The sequence below is a fragment of the Puma concolor genome, chromosome B3 (assembly GCF_028749965.1).
Source record: "Puma concolor isolate L17-30 chromosome B3, mPumCon1.1.hap2, whole genome shotgun sequence".
Taxonomy (NCBI): Eukaryota; Metazoa; Chordata; class Mammalia; order Carnivora; family Felidae; genus Puma; species Puma concolor.
Window position 1 is genome coordinate 94,458,415 of NC_141672.1, and position 19,553 is coordinate 94,477,967.

Genomic DNA, 19,553 nt, shown 5'->3' on the forward strand with positions numbered 1-19,553 from the left:
AAATCAAATGATTCCTTATTCGTCCTGTACAAATAACAAAATTAACAATTGTATAGTTCTTTAGAGCTTACGAGGCATTTTTATTTAATTTATTGGATCATCACAATAATCCCATGGCTAGAGAGGTGGGTATTTTTCTCCATATTATGGATGGGAGGTTATATAGCATAGTGATTAAGAGTACAGGCTTTGGAGTTAGACAATTTGAGTTTGAATTTCACCTTTTGTAATTACTAGCATAGTCTCAGCTAATAAATGTACACAGTTTCCTCAACTGTAGAATGGGTATATACTATCTATCTTATAGGGTCATTATAAGAAGTAAATAATTAATTCATACAAAGTAATTAGAACCATGCCTGGCATATAGCAAGTGCTCAATAAATGTTAACTGCTAAAAATATTATTGTTATTATTAATAGCATATGAAAAAATGAAAACTTGAAAAAGTTGTGAAATCTAAAGTCACAACAGCTAGTTGGCAGGAGCGTTGGGGCTTTAATCAAGATTGAGAAATGTCTGGTACTGGCTTCTTTCCTCCGTATTTACTACTGATTTCCTCATGTGTTCTGAGGGGACTATAAGGTGAATCATTTTTTCTTTCATCTTTCAGCTTCCTTATCTTCATTTTTTTTTGTTTACTCACCTTTAGAACTCTTGGGCATCATCTGTCCAGTCATGGGATCCATCTGTCAGAATTCAGCAAGGTGTAGGGATGTCCACATCCCTGCAGGTGGATTCTCCTTGACACAGAGCTGCTGGGGATGTCTGGGGTCCCTCTGAATTCTGTCCAGATAGATAGCCTGGAAAAATTAACATCCTACTTAAAGTAAAAGTATCCTATTGTTGCCACACAGCAAATATTTTAGAAAACAATCAATAAGCATATATTTCGCCATGCTTCAGTTTCTTTCTTCTTAAGAGCAAGAATACTTAAATTTAGTGATCTCATTTGTCATTCACATCCCTTTGAGGTAGTGAAAAATAGGTTAAATTATCTCCAGGGGGGTGGGGCCAGGAGAAGGGTAATGAAGTCCAGTGTGAAAAGAACACAGGCTATGAAGTCAGGCAGATGAGGTTCAAATGGCTGTTTCATTTTCTGCTATGTCTCCAAGTCCCATTTTCCTCATCTATGAGGAGGATAAGCAGAGGACTGTGTGGAGGCTTAAAGGAGATACTGTTCACCAAAGAGATAATGCCAGGTACTTAGCAGGTAAATATGGCTGTTATTGGGGAGGTGACTTTTCACACTGGCTAAGGGTCACAGTGGGGAGCTCAGAGAAAGGGGATGCCATAGTGGGAATAATATTTGAGGAAGACTATGATGGAGGAAGATTTAAGTGGTCAGCCCAGTGACTTGACCATATTAGGTAATCGGCAAGCTGGGTATTGACTGGAAATAGGATTTATATGAGAGAAGACAGGAAGTAATACCAGTTTGCACAAATGTGTGAGATGGTCATGGAGACAAATCTAATTGGAAAAGAGTGGTAGACCATATGATTTCATATGCAAATTGGTTGCACATTTTAGAAGGCTTTGAAATGCCAGATTGAGGAGCTTGAACTTATTTCATTAAGGAAATAATGAACTTATTTCATTATTTCAATAGGAAGCCATTGAACATTCTTAAACACATATTTTGACATACTCAATTTTGGTTAGAACTGTGTTTGTGTATTGGGCCTCTTCATCATGATTGGAGGAAGATGTGTCTGGTTAGACGATGCTAGTTCTGATTTTTACATTTAATGGAAATGCCACAGAGACAGAATTTCTTTTGGACTGGAAGATAAAGTTGGATGCCACCACTTTGGCTGTGAGGAGACTAGACCTGTCCACTGTGGGGGAGACAAAGGAAGACGAAGGGAGAAATGAATGAGTACCCATATGAGATTTTTGGTGATACTAGTCTAGAGAGGGATGAAGCAAATAGAAACATGGAAGAAACTGCTTTCCCTATTTGTTTTTTTTTTTATAAGAGATACTGGGTGTTTTTAAAGTTTATTTATTTATTTTGAGAGAGACAGTATGTGCACGCACACTGGGGGGAGGGGCAGAGAGAGAGAGAGAGAGAGAGAATGAAAATCCCAAGCAGGCTCTGTGCCGAGAGCAGTTCAGTGCAGGGCTTGAACTCACAAACTGTGAAATCATGACCTGAGCTGAAATCAAGAGTCAGACGCTCAACTGACTGAGCCACCCAGGTGCCTTTGTGGAATCTCTTATGGATAGCAAATACATGGCATGCACAGTCTATTTCTAATTCGATCCCACTGCAAATGTTAATTGATCTTGGTATGTTTTCCTATTGAGCTCAATGGTAGTCTTAGAGTCCTTGTTAACACAATGTTTCAGGCAGCTTTTATCAATTTATCAGAGTTAGCACTGGAATTCAAACCTATCTGTCATGTCTTGAGTAAGAAATGAATGAGCAATAAATTATGGCTATACTCACAGTACAAATCAATTCTTACTTTTCCAGGTGGAACTTGCAGAAATCTGTGCCAAGAGCGAGCGTTATATTGGCACTGAAGGAGGAGGGATGGACCAGTCCATATCATTTCTTGCAGAAGAAGGAACTGTAGGTGACATTAAGCTATTTGGAAATATCAACTAGGCAAAGTTCCAATGGAGAGGAAGGCCCTGAGATCTTCCACATCCTTGGTTCTGGGCCACCAATTCTATCAGGTTCTGTTGTAAATGGTATTTCTCAATTGCTTTGTAATTCAAGGCTGCTATCAGTTCACCTATTATGTTTCATGTTGATCACCTCTTTCTTAGGCTTCCAGAACCATACTTCAAGTCTGTTTTTCTCTTGTGTCTACTTTTTCCCCCTTCTATTTCTTTTCATTGTTAAATGAGATTTCTCAACTCCTTGGTTGTTGAGACCTCCTTTCCTGCTCTCGTCCCAAATCACTTCATCTCATGGCATTTTCATAATCTCTTGTTGGTTTTAAACCCAAATGTTAACTTCTCTTACCACATATATTCACAACCCCTCTTTTTATAATTTACACTTTGGTATCATTTTTCTCTGTCAACATTTTTGGGGCTTCAGTGGCGGGGAAAAGAATGTTGATGGTAAGCCAGAGATGAATTCCTTAGCTGCATACTACTTCCCCTTGGCTATCAACTCCCTTAGGCAGAGTAGAGGTTTTGGTTGTTGCCCATAAACCCATTTCCAAAGTAGAAGCAGACATTTCTTTAAAACCTTTTCTTAGTTTTTCAGCAGATTCCTACAGGCTTGGCTATTTTCCAAGAATACCTGGATTTCTTCTTATTAAGAATATTTATTATTGATTTCTCTAAGCCAAAGACATGAAGCATGAGAAAATGTGGTTTAATGTTGAGAACATACTCTGGGTGTTTGGGATGAGACCTGACAAGCATAGATGGTGGCAAGAGTCCTGATGTTAATGTAAGTTAGCTATAGAGTCTGAACAAAGTCCAGTGTCTTTGAGCTTACAAAACACTTCATGACCTGGCCCTTGCTTTACCTCTCCAGCCTACCCTGTCACCAATCTTCAACCCTCCAACTTTGAGCTCCAGCCAAATTTCAATACACAAAGCCCTATTAACACCTCATGTTTTTTGCCTCTGAACTTGCATATGCTCTTCCCTCTCTTTGATATCCCATTTGGGTCAAGAAATCCTCTGTCTGCCCTAGTTTTGCTCATCCTTTAAGACTCAGTTTAGATTTCCCTTTTTTCAAAGGAGCCTACACTAGATGATCAGATGCTTCAACTATGTGTCTATAAAGCTCCCTGCACTTTGCTACCACTGTAACACAACCTAGAAATGTATTCGTCTACTTGATTGTCTTTCCTGCTAGATTGTGAGCTCTTATGAAAGCAGGGACAATGTCTGTCTTGTTCACTGTTGTATCTCCAGTGCCTCATACAGTGCCTGGAAGTCAATAAATAATATTTGAATCGAATGAGTGCATTTTTAGGAAAAATGTTTGCTAAGGTAAATAAATACATAAATTATTTAACATTTTCTGAATTCTAATACATTATATCTCACCTGTCATTTTTCTTCCAATAGGCCAAGTTGATAGAATTTAGTCCTCTGAGGGCAACTGATGTGAAACTCCCAAGTGGAGCAGTGTTTGTGATTGCCAACAGTTGTGTGGAAATGAATAAGGCAGCGACTTCACACTTCAATATCAGAGTGATGGAGTGTCGGCTGGCTGCAAAGGTATGAACTTGGCACACTAGTGAAACCTGGAGTAGGCTTTCCCTTGTCCTTTTTCTCCTTTTTCCCTGCTACTTTATCTCTTTCCCTAAAGTTTAGGGCAACATTCTTAGTGCAGCAATATTTTAAATGATAATCTTTGGGTAGAGAGCAATCTGATTCCAAACTCAGGAGATAAATAAACCTATAGGTGTGCCCTGCAACCTCTAGGCATTTGGAAGCTATGTGAACTTCACAGTTGAGTCTTCTAGGGTGGCATGGGGAGAAGAGGAGAATTTATATCTGTGAAGCACAGGCCGTGGATTAGGTATGGGTGGAGAAAGGTAGTTGGAGGTGACTGATGGGAAGTGACCATAAATGATCTTGTTTCCTCAACAAATGTGATGGTAACCCCAACACCTGCTGCTGTCAGATGCACCATTTTTGTAGCAGCAGGCCATCACTGGTCACTCTAAAAAAACAGACTCGCTGTAATGCTCCTGTGCCCAAAAGACTTTTACATGTCTGCAAAGGAAACACAAACCAGCAGGGAGTTTTGGGAGTTCTCTGTTCCATAGTTTAGAAGAATCTTGCCAGTCAAGCCTTAAATCTACTTAGGAAGTATTTATTGAATACCTGTTGTATGCCTAGGAGCATGAAGATACACAGAGAGATATAAGACATAAGAATAGAGAGAGTAGAGTGGAGAGTTAAAATTAGAGGGATGTGAAATTAGAGTTAAAATTAGAGGAAATGGTTAGTATGTGATCAGGTATGGTATGTAAGCAGGTGCTCCAAAAATGACGCAGAAATGAAATGTTATGGAGGATCCAGAAAGGTACATGGTATGACCAGAAATGTGGAGAGAATTAAAGCCTGGAGCTGGGGAGTGGGTTCTGGCTTAGGAGGTGCACTGTGCTTTCTCCTAGTTAGAATGAGGGCTTAGAAATTTAAGTCTGATCAGATAATTCCCCTGCTTAACACTTTCAAATTTTTTTATTTCATTGGAATAAAGTAAAAAGTCCTGGAGAGCCTTGCAAGATCTGATGCCTGTGCACTTCATCCTCTTCCTGTCTTAGCATCCCCCACTCCCATTACACTCCGGTTATAACGCTCCTTCCCACCCCAGGGACTTTGCACATGCCCAGAATGCTCTTCCCCTTGCCTTCTTTGAAGTCTCAGCCTAAATGTCCCCCAGGGAAGCTTTCCTTGACTTTCTTACTCCCAGACTAAGGTTAAGTCTCCCTTCAAATTTCATTGTACGTACACTTCTCAGTTATGGAATTTATCACCATTGTTTAATGTCTGTCTCCTCCTTTTTTTTTTTTTAATGTTTATTTATTTATGAGACAGAGAGAGACAGAGCATGAACGGGGGAGGGTCAGAGAGAGGGAGACACAGAATATGAAGCAGGCTCCAGGCTCTGAGCTGTCAGCACAGAGCCCGACGCGGGGCGCAAACTCACAGACTGCGAGATCATGACCTGAGCCGAAGCCGGACGCCTAACTGACTGAGCCACCCAGGCGCCCCTGTCTCCTCCTTTTGATACAATTTTATCGGGAGCCAGGACTGCATCCATCTTGCTAACTCTTGTATCTCTCTAATGCCTGGAATTGTGCTTAGGCCAAAATAGGCACAGGATAAACATTTGCCGAATAAATGAATAACTCCCTGTGTTACCTGCCCTGTCATATGTATTTTGCTCAATTTCACAATATTTTACCAGTGCATATTGGACGAGCTACTGTGGAGAAAGTACCTTACAGCTACTGTGTAAGGTACAGTTATTCCTGTGACTGACTTGCCACTTCACCCTCCTCCCACCACCTGAAGTTGTGAAGTTAGGGGGAGTTGAGATACGATGAGCCAGAAAAATAAAAGGTGCTTTTTTTCTGGAACATTTTGGCATTAATATTTTTTTAAAAATCATGGTTTAAATGTTTTAAATTTGGAATTTACTCATTCAGATAATTTCTAAAATTTGTGTAAAAGCAATGCTTTAATATCAAACTTCACAGTATCTGATCCGTGCATATATGAGAAGTAGTGCAGTAAACTTTTCAATATCAAAGCGTCAATGACAGTGAAGGTTTTTTTTTTCCTTTAGGACAACAAGCTTCCTCTTTCAGGAGGTGGAAGAAATTCGTATCTTATTTATTTGAGGGTTTATTCTTGCTGACTTTACTTTGAGATTGATGAGTAAGTGTAGTCTTCCTGAGGAGACTTCATGCACACACAACTTTGTTTTCAAAGTTTCATCATGAAATGAGGTGTCCTCTACGAGATCTACAGCTACAACGAGTATGAGATGTGAAATGGGTTCCTGTTGTGACTCCTCCCTTCCCAAGATGCAAGGGGAGAGAGGAGCGCAGGTGTGGGGCTGAGTCTCTAGTGGAAGTTGTCAGAATGGGGAAATGTCTGAGAGTTAACTGGAAAAAAAGCCATCTCTCTTGGAAGCAGTAGTGGCTGAAAAACCTTACTCCACTGCAAAACCTCTTGTTCTTGAGGATATCTTCTGAGTTGATAGCTCCACATGCGTCTTAGAGGTACTCTGGTCAGTGAAACTGGCATCTGAATTTTGCTTTTTGCCCCCTACTCCTCCCAATTGGTATATACTCTGAATTTGTCTCTTTTTTTTTTTTTTTTTAATTTTTTTCAACGTTTATTTATTTTGGGACAGAGAGAGACAGAGCATGAACGGGGGAGGGGCAGAGAGAGAGGGAGACACAGAATCAGAAACAGGCTCCAGGCTCCGAGCCATCAGCCCAGAGCCTGACGCGGGGCTCGAACTCACGGACCGCGAGATCGTGACCTGGCTGAAGTCGGACGCTTAACCGACTGCGCCACCCAGGCGCCCCTCTCTTTTAAAATATGGAAGAAAGACAAGCGAAAGACTTTATCAAGATGAAAAATGTTTCCTGAATCATGTTGCTGCAGATCAGTAGAATCTGAGATTCTGTACAAAAGGGAAGTAAAGATAAAACTGCTAATATGATCTTGATGTTAAGAATACACTTTTGCCTGGGAATCTAGGCTGAGATTTTACTAAGCACATTTTCCTTCTAATATGGTTCCATTCTCTTATTCACATGTGGGTGAATATAATATTTGTTTGGAAATGGCCTCATTAGATTAGGAAAGAAACCTCCCACGTGAAAAGGTAAAGAAAGTTGTCTTAATTTGGATAAACTTTCTGTTTTCAGACGGTAGAAGTGTCTGAATGACTAACGACTAATCAGAATAGCTTCAAAAATGAGACTGATCAGACAGAGCTCTCTGCAGCAAACCTGTAATGAATGACACTCATTTTCCCACTGCTCCCAGCTCTCCAAGCTCCTCTTCGGAAAATGAGTGCCTTTTGTGTCTGCTTAACACGGGGAAGTACACTGAACCAACAGAGATGGTTTTTCTTTGTTTGGCTTTAACATCGATAGTTTCTTCTATCCTCAAGTCTCCTTTCTGTCTCTCTTTCTCTTTCTCCCTCCCCCTCTCCTTACTAGCTCCTCTAGTAGCTTCCAAAAACTAAATGATGCAGATTCACTGAAAGTCAGAGTCTGGTAGAGCCATTTGAACTAAAATTAAAAACATTTCAAAGCAAACTCAGTAGAGATTTATAATTACTACTTGCGTAAGGGATACTTTTAAGTGAAGCACATTTTTATGTTCTTAAATTAACAAAGTGGCCAGAAATCTTTCATGAGCACAAGATTTTTCAGACTTTATACACATTCAGTGGCTTAAACCTTTCCAGAAATGTTTTATGTCTATAAAAGAGAGCATCCCTTAATTATATTGGGGGATAAAATGTGTGATGCTGATAATAAGCATTATGGGAAGTCAGAAAGGGAAGGGAAATTATTCCATTGCTTTTGCATACCCCGAGCTCCTTGTGGCAACATGTGAAGCAATGAAGGAGAGAGTTTCATGTGGTCCTTTGGCACTTGAAGGAAATTTTACAACGTGACTCTTTACAGAGCCTGTCTGGTCAGGGGCCATCACTCGTCCGGTGTTTTAGCTCCTACCACTTAATGGTCAATATGGAACTTATTCTCTGTCTAGTGATAGAATGTGAGAGGTGGGCATCATCTCAGGGCTCTGGCAGTTTTCTTGAATTTCAGTGGAGAAAAACCAAATACCCAAGAACGTGGCCGGTCTCGCTCAGCACTGTTGATTCAGTAGAACACACTCTGCCAAGACTCCAGTGTGGAGCATTCCCGGAATGGTCGGACCACACTGCAGGGTAGAGGATGCTCATGTTGGGGAACAGGGGCAATGTGTTCAGTGGAACCAGGTTGTGGCAGGGACTTCAGTACCACACTAAGGATCAACCAGGCTTGGTCGTGGAAGCATGGGGAGACATTGCTGTTAGCAAGGTTTTAGAAGTACGAACCTGGCAGCAGGTTGAAGAGAAGCGGGGTTGGGATAAAAAGGGAGGGGTATGAAAGAGGCTGTGCCTGAACCTGGTAAAGGTTGGGCATAAAGCTCTCTGTGATTGGGTTTCTGTCTTTCTTTTGGCATGATATTTTCCCTGACCACCCTCCCCACTCCTGTTATGTCAAATGTCCTTTTATGTGTTAAATGCCTTCTTTCCACATCCTGCATTTGTCCATTATCGCAGTTTATGGCAATTAGATGAAGTGCTTCACTGTGTAATTCTTGTTTAACACCTCTCTTCTCTGGTAGACTGAGACCTCCCTGTGGTCAGGCACCGTGTGTGCCTGTGAATAAACACTGTTGTCTGCCTAGGGCCTGGGGAGTAGTGGGCACTCAGCAAATGCTCCTTGCACGCAGGCAAGCGTGAATAAAGGAAACGTGTTGAGTTGATAAGGACTGCAGTTTTAAGCCGAAATGATGGGTGGAAAGCCTAGCTCTGCCACTGGTGGGTGGGTTTAGGGAAGGTTGGATGGAAGGTGGCTGGAAAGTGAGAGGCGGTGAAATTTCCCATGGAATTTTCTTGTAAGTGGTTAGAAATTTGAGCATGGAATATAACTTTTGGCTAGGGGGAGAACCTTCAGATCTACTTGTTTGGAGATAACAGTTGAAACCAAGAGCTAAGTTCAGTTTGCTGAAGGAAAGAGTGTGGCAAGAAAAGATCAGAAGGTCGGGGGTTAAACTTGGAAGGTGACTTCAATGAGATAATGAAAGGGGAAAAATGAGTCATGGAAGGAAATGAGGCAGGGACCAGAGAGGTGAGAAACCAGGAAAACTCAGTGCTATAGAAGCCAACGAAACAGGAAATTTGAAGAAGGTAGGGACTGACGAGTGCCAGAAACCACTGACTTATTAGGACTTTTTAAAGGGACTGAGAAAACTCCAGGGGCTTTGGGAGTGGCTTGGGAGGTAAGAAAAACCTTTGGGAGGCCATATTCCTTAATTGGAGTTTGGTATGGGAAGAGTGGGAGAAATGAAGAGTGGTAGCTTTAGGAATAATGATTTTAAGACAGGAAACATCTGTGTATGTTTGAAGGCATGGGAGAAGGTGTCAGGTAGGTGAGAACTACTAGAGAGGCAGGGGAACATGGGGAGGGAAGGAAAACCATAGTGCCCTCCTGGGCACCTCCAAGGTGCTAGGTGTTTTTAGTGTTATCTTACTTAATCTTCATGGTAGCTTGTGAAGTAGACATCAAGTGAGCCATGTTACATACTGGGAGTTTTGGGCCAAGGTAGCTTGTGACCTGTTTTAAATAAGCACAGGAGTCCAGGTCTGTCCTCATCCCAGCTCTTTCCATTGTGCCCCTTATGAATTAGGTGTGAGTGGGATCCAGAGCATGATGTTTGGGGATGCCTTTTTTCTAAAAAAAAAAAAAAGGCAGGATGTGTTGAGGGTGTGGTGAGAACTGTGGTAGATACGTCTGCACAGTTGTGCGGGTTTCTTCGGCTTTCTCCTGTGGCCTGAAACCTGCTATGGAGTGCAGGCAGTGCGGATCACTAACACTGCACAGGGTCATTGTGGTTCTGTGTTGGTGGTGGTTATGAGTGCAATGTGCACACGGAAGTCACCACCTGCCACGGAATACTGGAGAACAGCTCTGTGTAGTTGGAAGCGGGTAAGGGAGAGATACGCAAAAAATGAAAAGGATTCACAATAAAACATCTGTGTATGATCCCACTTATGTAGAGCTATATGTGTGCAGGTATCCATAACATTTGTAGAAATATATGATAGGATGATTATGAAAATGGTGGTTGGTAGTTGTCTCGTTGGGATAACTACAGACGATTTATTGTACTTTGCTTCTTTTTTTTTTTTTTTTTTTTTTTTTACTTTGAACTGTTTGTGTTCTTTGAAATTTTAAAATTTTTTTTTTTTTTTCAACGTTTATTTATTTTTGGGACAGAGAGAGACAGAGCATGAACGGGGGAGGGGCAGAGAGAGAGGGAGACACAGAATCGGAAACAGGCTCCAGGCTCTGAGCCATCAGCCCAGAGCCCGACGCGGGGCTCGAACTCACGGACCGCGAGATCGTGACCTGGCTGAAGTCGGACGCTTAACCGACTGCGCCACCCAGGCGCCCCTGAAATTTTAAAAATAAGCATGTGTCGGGGCGCCTGGGTGGCGCAGTCGGTTAAGCGTCCGACTTCAGCCAGGTCACGATCTCGCGGTCCGTGAGTTCGAGCCCCGCGTCAGGCTCTGGGCTCTGTCCCAAAAATAAATAAACGTTGAAAAAAAAAAAAAAAAAAGCATGTGTGATTTATGTAACCCGAAACAAAACAACATAGCTGCTTTTGTTGTATGGAAGATAGCTTGTTGAATAGAGTGTTTTTAGAGGTAACTAAGGGAAGGGATTAGAAATTCTAGCCTTTTGCTGACCAGGTGAAGAGGAGACTTGGTACCTTTCCCACTGATTTGTTAGTACTGCTGAATGCAATGGGAAAGTCAAGGAGAGGTGGGTTCTGACAGTCAGGCTCCTGAAATAGGGTCCATATCTTACCACTCTCCCAGCACACTCTCTGACAGCAAGCTCCAGCAACTCTCCAGGACTGAGGGCTTTTTCTGTCTGTAGCAGAGCTCTGAGTATGCACCTGACACAACCTGGAAGTGCTAGGGAAGTAGCTTGCAAGTAGCCCTCACCGGATGATGGATGAGAGTTAGTGGGTAAATATCCCAGCTTTCTTGCCCACAGGCAGGGCACATCTGAGGTTTTTACATACAGGCTCCAGAGGGTCTGCTGGGCCCGGCCTCACCTGTCTGTATCAGTACACCTTGCACTGGCTTCTGTTCCTGTCTCACTTTCTACTCCTCTACCAGCATCTTGCAATCATCCTTTCTTCTAAATACTTGCCTTAGGGCCTGCTTCTGAGAGACACCAACCTGAGACAGGATCCTAGCACCCTTTATCTGCTTCTTTCCATGACTGTCAACAAAACACTTGTTGCCTGCTTTCTTGCCCACCGAGCATGGAACAAGCTCAGGAGCCTCCCACAAGTGGTATCTGATACGAAGACTTAGTACTTGCAGCGGTGCAAAGAAAGTGCTAGATGTTGACAAAGAACTGCTTTCTCCTATTTCCCCACCCTGCTACAAGTGAGGAACTTGTGACGAAATGACCCATAGCCCTGACTCATAGCCCTGACTCACAACTGTGAAGTAGGCCAATCACCAGGGCCTCAAGTGGCAAATTCCTTCATGAAGTTCTGTCTTTGAGCAACAGTGATCTTACCCATCCCCTTCCTTCATCTGCAAGTCACATCTTTCTGTTTCCTGAGCCAGATTCCAAAGGGCTTAAGCAGCTTTCCTATTTTACTCCTACGACACAGCACGCTGTTTGGTGGCTCATGGCCATGCTGCTGTTGTTAATTGAAATACATATCAAATTGGCCATGTGGACCCAACAGCAAACTGGGATATTGCTGGAGTGAATGCTAACTTTTGTATGCTAGTGCCTATGTCTATGGAAGAAAAGCACACATGGAGGCTGCCTTAAAAAAACAACCTTGTAGGCAGCAGCAGGCATCCCTCCCAGACTTTCTCCTCACACATCCCTGGCCCAGTTTCCTTGGTTCAAGTGCCTGAGGCAATGTGACTTGTCCAAGTGAGCCCAGGGATGGAAACTTGAAGACTGTTGTTTACTAAAAGGTCCTTAGGAAGAGCCCACAGTCATCACTCGGGGGCCATCTTTTTTTATGTTTCCTTTTCCTTCCTTTTTTTTTTTTTTTTTTTTTTTTTTTGATGGAACACATCTATCAAAGTGTTTTTAAATCACTGGAATGTTCATTTCTAGCATAAATCTTAGTTTGTGCTTAGAAATGCATTCATAGGGCTTGAATGGCAATTTGAACTAGTGTAAGCAACACCGTGTAGATGTTGGCCGTGACTCACTGAGAATGTGGCCTTGAGAAATCAAGAAAGAGTTAGAGGATCAGGGTTTAATTTCTAGCTCTGTTTCTTACTAGTTAGATGACTTTGGACAAGTCACTTAGTCTCACCTCTTAAACAGAGTAATAACACCCATCTCATAAGGCTGTTGAAGATTAAAAGAAATAAAAAGCACATTTTAAATCATATACAGGTATAATTACTTCTGTTTGCTTCATTGCTTATTTTGGCTGGGTTTGGATCTGTGTTTCAAGAAAGTATCATTCTAGGAGATTATCAACCTAAGTTCTTTTTCTGTATAATATAAATATATTGTTCTATGTATGTCTTTGTAAGTTTTCTCAAGCAAATTTGGCAATACATTGGAATATAGACCATGGATGAATGAATTAAATAAAAGAGCAAATCCATGGAGGTATCAAATCTAGCACTGCTCAAATGCTAACTAAATGTTCTAAGCAAACAAAGTCAGAAGGAAAGGTCTTAGCTTTAGTCCTTGCTTTGGAAATGGTACCATGTTCTGTGAAATAATTGAACAGAAAAATAGAATTCTTTTTCTCTTTTCCCAGTTCTGCCTTAAAATCATTAACTCCTTTCAAATGTATTAGCCAGACTTTTAAAAAGAGGACTAATGAATATAAGAACTTCTGTTATTAACATTCTTCAGAAGTGAGTGGCCCTAACCAAAGTTCAATGGTCTTTTGGTAAACCCTGCTTCCTGTCTAAAAGAAAGCAAATCAAATCATCAGCATAATAGAAGAGTAAATCAGATGCACATTTTCCTGAAGACTAGTTTCCCCTTCTTTTACTTGCTTCTTTTTGCTGTTTGTATTGTCTGCACCTGCCTCACACTAAAGGAATGAATTTTATAGACCTTAGGATGAGAGATATCTTCACTCTTTTGATTGTCTCCTGCTCTGAAGGGCTGCGAGTGGTCTGGGGAGAATGAAACACATTCTGGATTGAGGTTCCCATAAGTGGACCTGGTTACAAAGATTTGGTTTGTACCTAACCCTCTCCATCAGACTAAGGGATGCCTCAGGGTGCAGTTGGAAGCCACACTCTTCCCTTGAGGGTGGAGAAGCATACAGAGCTAGTTCTACCAGCGATCTAATGAAGTGGTTTTTCATAAGGTCACCAATGAGGTTTTCATTTAAAATCTGGGACTTTACTCCAAATGCCCAGATACTTAAATTCATTAGCCATTTTCAAAGAGGCATGTGGTAAACAGGAAGTGCTCTAATGAAATCGGGCATACAGTGTCCACCTCAGGACCCAGGTCACATGAGAATTGAGTAGCTTTCTGTAGACTTTATAGAGAGTGGTGTATTAGGGATGAACTGAATAGGGATAAAAGAAAAAAAATCATTCCAAGAAATAGCCCTGAGGGAAAGTGGTAGCAGGCAAAAAAAAAAAAAAAAAAAAAAAAAAAAAAAAAAAAAAAAACAAAAAACAAAAAACAAAAAACAAAAAACAAAAAACAAATCAGTGGGATATTAGGAATTTTAAGGAAAAATATTTAACTAGCCTGCGAGTGTCACACAAGCATGTTTAATTCCAAACATATGAATCCAGTGTGCATTTTCTTTTTTAAAAAAAAATTTTTTTTTAACATTTATTTATTTTTGAGACAGAGTGAGACAGAGCATGAATGGGGGGAGGGCCAGAGAGAGAGGGAGACACAGAATCTGAAGTAGGCTCCAGGCTCTGAGCTGTCGGCACAGAGCCTGATGCGGGGCTCAAACTCACGGACCGTGAGATCGTGACCTGAGCGAAGTCGGACGCTCAACCGACTGAGCCACCCAGGCGCCTCTCCAGTGTGCATTTTCAAGCAATGATGGGAATTGTGGATAGGTTGAATAGGAAAAAAAAAACAACAAAAACCAAAACCCAACAGCTTAAAGTTGAATTTGGCTAATTAAAATAGCACCTATCAATTTCTGAAATGAAAGATAACCACTATCTTGGTTTGAACTTACAGCTCCTGGCAAAGTACAAAGGCTTGCAATGGGATAAAATACTGCGGCTAGAGGAGGTGCAGGCCAAACTAGGGGTCAGTCTGGAAGAAATGCTCGGGATCGTGGAAGATGCCCTTCACCCTGAACCCTATAGCCCTGAGGAGGTCTGCAGGTGTTTGGTAATTAGCCTGCAGGAGCTTCGAACCCAAGTTCTGAGTCCAAACACTCAAGACGGTGAGTCTGCTGAAGAAAGTTAAGAACATGGATTGTTCCCATACTCACAGCTGGAAAGATTACAATTTTCCCATGGATTTGACTGATTTAGAAGCATGCCTGAGGGTACTTGGAGAATGTGTATGTTTTGTCAAACTTAACTATCTAGATGCTTGGCTCCATTAAATCCATTCATTCATTCGTCAACAAATGTCTCCTGATCTGCTATATGCCAGGTATTCCGGTGAGGCAAAGGTGAATAAAACAAGGTTCCTGCCCTTGAGAAGTTCCTATTTCAGTAAGCTTTTTTTTTTTTCTTCTGTCCATTTTCTTGGTTATTATATTATTTACATAAAAAGGTCTAGGTTAGAACAGTGCTTATAACTGCTGAGACACGCCCTGGGACACCAGAAAGTCTTCCCTGCTTAGGTTGAAATTTGTTGCCCACTTTAGTGTGAAAGTTTTTTCTGTTTGCCTGCTGCTTTCAAGAGATCTTGTTTTCACGCTGATAATATCAGATCCCTGAGATGAAGGCCAGGTAAAGGTTGGAGGTGCACTGGGGTGGCTTCTCTTCCTAGAAGCAAAGGTTATCTATCTGTGGAAAGTCAATACCAGTGGTGCAGGTGGAGCAGGGACATCTAGCTAAGATCCAACCATTTCTGGAGGTAGAGTTGGGTTGGGAGCTTGTAAAGATCAGCCTCAGAGCCCCATTTCAGTTCAGTTCAGTACCTAAGCTGCTTAACATGGATGTTAAATTTCTCCTCAATTTGGCCTGTGTTCTGTCCTGTCTCCCTTTCGAGCCCATACATGTCCACTCGTATAGTGTTGTCTTGGCTGGACCATTCCACTTACTAATTGCATCTTTGTCTTGCCTCTGGACCTTTAATCCTAAACATCACTGCCCTTTTCTAACTAGAGCTTTCCTCTTTTCTGAAATGCGGTTCCTATCTAAAAAGTTCAATATAATTCTTATCTCTTCTGGATCCTTCTCAATCCACAGCTTGTTCTCTTTCTCTGTATCTATGTTCCTTTTTCTCTATATCTGCCTGTCTTTCCAACCTCTCTCTATCTCAGCATTTAAAGAATAAGTTAATTTCCCAGAAAACCTTGGAAAACACAAAAGATAATTTCCTAATCAGAGTATGTGCCTTTCTATTTATGTATATGTATTTAAAAATTTCCCCCCAAAGAATAAGGATTTGATTGTTTTTATAAAAATGATGCATGCTTAATCTTACCCCTTCATCTAAAATAACTTCCCTACTGGCATGCCTGCAATGCTTTCAGTAATTTACTTATGTTTTGTTTGTACTCAGTAAATCTATGTTGAATGAATGAATCCATTTTGTAATTCTATCACCCTCAAAGGATTTCTTTCTCTTTTGCTATTGGAATAAGTAAGTTAAAAAACAAAACAAAACAAAACAAAACAAAAATATGAACATAAATTAGTCTGTGGGGTTCTAGAATCTCCTAGATTAATGTCACTTGAGTTACTTTCTGAATCCAGCCATCTAACTTCAGTCAGATTTCCAGCTGAATTCTCTTGGCACACTTAGCTTTAACTTTAGGGATCAAGATCCTTTTGTATCTTTGCCTTGTTTCTTCTGAGTTTGTGCTTTGGTTGGTCTAAGACCTTAAGCCAATGTTTCTCTTAACCCTTTAGAAGATAGGATTCTTACTAAATGTTGGGCTGCATTAGATCGTATGAGTTGGCGCCGTAGAGAACTCTGGAGGGTGCCTCCGCCTTTTATTCCAGGATATTCACTTTAATAACGTGCTTAGTTTTGACTAGAACTAACTTTTCTCATCATGGAGATCCATGCCTTCCCAAAGGCACGTGGAATCCAATGTTTGCTTTCTGCCAAAATTGCTTCCTTTACCTGGATATGAGTGTGAGTTGGGAGATGTTGACTGTGAGGTTACAGCACAGAGAGAGATGTTTACAATCAAACTGTAGCTTGCAGCCTTTGCTAAACCAGCCAGACTTCCAAAGCCCCACGTACAATTGTTGTTTTCTCTTTCCAAATTTCTAATAATTAGATTTGGAAATGCTCAGAGGCCATTAAAATTAAACACACAAAGGAAAAATCCTCAAATCCTTTAGATGTCGTTTAGAATGGCTACAGTCCATGACTAGGGACTGGCTAGAAATATTTGAAGGATTATTTGTCAGGTCTTGCCCACAGGTAGGAATAGTCTAAGGGTGTGGTATGATGTGTGGGTTTCTAGAGGCTCAGGGGCCAGGCTGATTTCAATGGGAGGTGTTTCCTAAGGTGTGAACCCAGAGGAAGAGATGAAGCTGTGGTCAGAGTCAGGAGAGGTGGGCACATATAGTTAGCCTTGGGGTGGCCTTGCAGCTTCGGTGTACTGTGCTGGGCTGGACATGAATCTCCTTGCTTAGATTAGTAACTGCCTGTGACCATATGCTGACAAAGTGCTGGCCGGTTGCTGACTAATTTGTTTAGATCCTGTGATTTCCAAAGTCACGAGCAGTAATCAGGCTTTTCAGCAAGCACAGGGCACTGGCATGGGCTGCTCTTTAGGAAGACATCTAGAGTAAAACACCTCAAAAAGCTTGTTATTTACTCTATGGTTTACATATTACTCTTTACCCACATCATATAATTTGAATCTCACAACAACTCTGGGTCACCTGGTTCTCCTCATTTCTTAAGTGAAGAACTCAGAGAGTTACATGATTTGTCAAGATTTATAGGAAGTAAGTGCTAAAGCCAGATCCCAAATCCTAGTCTTCTGATTAATCCAATTCTCTTTCTGCTGTTCATTTTTTTACCCCAGCATATTATAAGCTGGCCTTAGCAATCTTGCACCAAGTGAGATAATATTGAATTTGGACTTTGCTTGGCTCTGATTTTTTCTTGAAACTGAAGAGAGGTGATGAAGATAGGTTACTTTGTGGTTAGAGTTCCCTTTTGGCCATTTCCATTCTGGTGCTTTGGCTTTAGAAGTGTAAAATCATGTGGCATTCAGTAGCTTGCTTAATTCAGGGAGCAAACTCAACTTGGCCAGAATGTGCCCGAGCTGCTGTGTTTAGAAGAACTGAGAGAAGTACTGTGGAATTTTCTCATTTGATAAATTGTGATTCTCATAGATTATCTCAGTTAGGTCTAAGAAAAGTAGTTTGTTTTTATGTGATGGAAAAATATAAAGGTACTTATAAAATAGAGTCAGTTGGTCAGTAATTTCAATTTCCAATTAAGTGTTGGAAAGATATCAGATATCAAAGAAATCAATTTAAAAATACCTTGTAAGATGTCAGGCACTAAATTCTATGATCTCAACACAATGTAATCGTTCTTATAAGAATTTTGGAAGAAAAGTTTTCTATAAAGAGCCTAGAAGAAACTCCAAAGGAAAATATAGACCTTCCTAGTGTTTACAGATACTGGTTGGGCAGAAATCCTTAAAATCTAGGTGATGGAATTCTAATGCCAAATATGATGAATCCTTCAGTTTTGTCTGTTGTTTTCATTTTTGCAAGATAATAGATTCTTATGAAACAAAGTATAAAAGGATAAATCAAGTAACTATTTTTGTTATACACAAAACATATGCTTCAAGTTGCTTAAGTTGTTTTGGAAGGTCAAGTGCGGGAATAATTAGCTTTCACTTCATCCTTTTTCCTCTCCTTCTCTCTGTAGTGTCTCTGTTTTTTTCCTCACTCCTGTTGACTTCTCAGCTATCTGGCCACAAAGGGCAGGATCATGCCAGGAGTAAAGGCTTTTTATTTTCTAGGAAAAAATGGTTGTATCTTTTATCTTAGATCACTTGAAGATAATGCTTCCTTGCTGGGTTTTCCTCTTCCTCTTTCAGCTGTGCACATTATATACCCCTTTTCATTGGTTTACCTTCCCTTTTCAAATGTTTAAGGAGCTAAACATGAATGTGGTCATACCTTACTAAGTACGAATTTAAAGACATGGCATCTTAAAACTCTCAACTTCTGTAGGAACAACCCAGTATCAGCATACTGGAATCTTGCCAGTGATCTGTGCTGTACCCTGGTCAGTGCCCCTGCCACTGATGGGTAGGCTAGAGCTCAGAATCTTCCCCTTATCCTACAAGGCTTAAAATAGCAGCCTCGTTTCTGGCTCCTGAGGCCATTCCGCAGCCACAAAAGCAAGAGAATTCTGGAATGTTCTTCCCCATGTGTGAGTGTTTTAACAGAGCTAAAATGAAATTCTGAAAGGATATTTTGAGGTGGAGTTGACCCCTGCAGTAGTCTGAAATACATTTGGCCATCTTGAACTGAGACAGGCCCAGAATGAACCAGTGACCTTGACCACCTCTTCATACTCTGTACCTTCAAACCCTTGAGTTCCCCAACTTTCTCGAATTCATGTGATTTGGCATGGCTGGCAGGAGAGGATGTAGTGTGGGAAAGAGTTAGACCAGTGAGACTAAACATTTGCCTCTCTCCGACACTGATCCTCTTTGTCAAAGACAAGTGTTTTCCTCTCTCTGGGAAGGTCATCCTTGTATATTGAGCCTTCAGCTTCAGGAAGATCGGACACGGTGCAGGGAAGGAGGAAGGGGATGTCAGCCTTCCTGACAAAGCAGCCCCATAGACTCCAGTGACCTACACCCATGAAAGCAAGCTGGAAACAACTTTTCCAGCCTCATATGAAACTTGCATACAGTAGTTACTATAATGGCATTTCCCAGAAATAAACCCTAAAAGAGTCATGACAACTAAATGTGAGCCACAAGGCACCATCTTCTCCCAGGATTCGTATCCTTGCAAAAGCGTCCCTGTTTTGTGCACCTCTGTATTCCCGCGGTGCCTAGAAAATATTTGCTGAATGAATAAATGAGTTGAATTAATTTTCTTCTATCCATATGGAGTACTAATGGGGAGGAGGCCA

The 19,553-nt window shown here is 41.2% G+C and overlaps 1 protein-coding gene across 2 annotated transcripts in view; it reads left to right on the forward strand.

The window, feature by feature from the left end:
• Positions 1-19,553, forward strand: part of GALK2 (galactokinase 2) — a 138,568-nt gene that overhangs the window by 86,917 nt on the left and 32,098 nt on the right. For both annotated transcript variants that reach the window (XM_086710654.1, XM_025918644.2), the window contains exons 6-8: positions 2,483-2,581; positions 4,048-4,200; positions 14,475-14,685. In XM_086710654.1, coding sequence (XP_086566780.1) covers positions 2,483-2,581; positions 4,048-4,200; positions 14,475-14,685 — 463 coding nt within the window. The remainder of the gene's footprint in view (positions 1-2,482; positions 2,582-4,047; positions 4,201-14,474; positions 14,686-19,553) is intronic.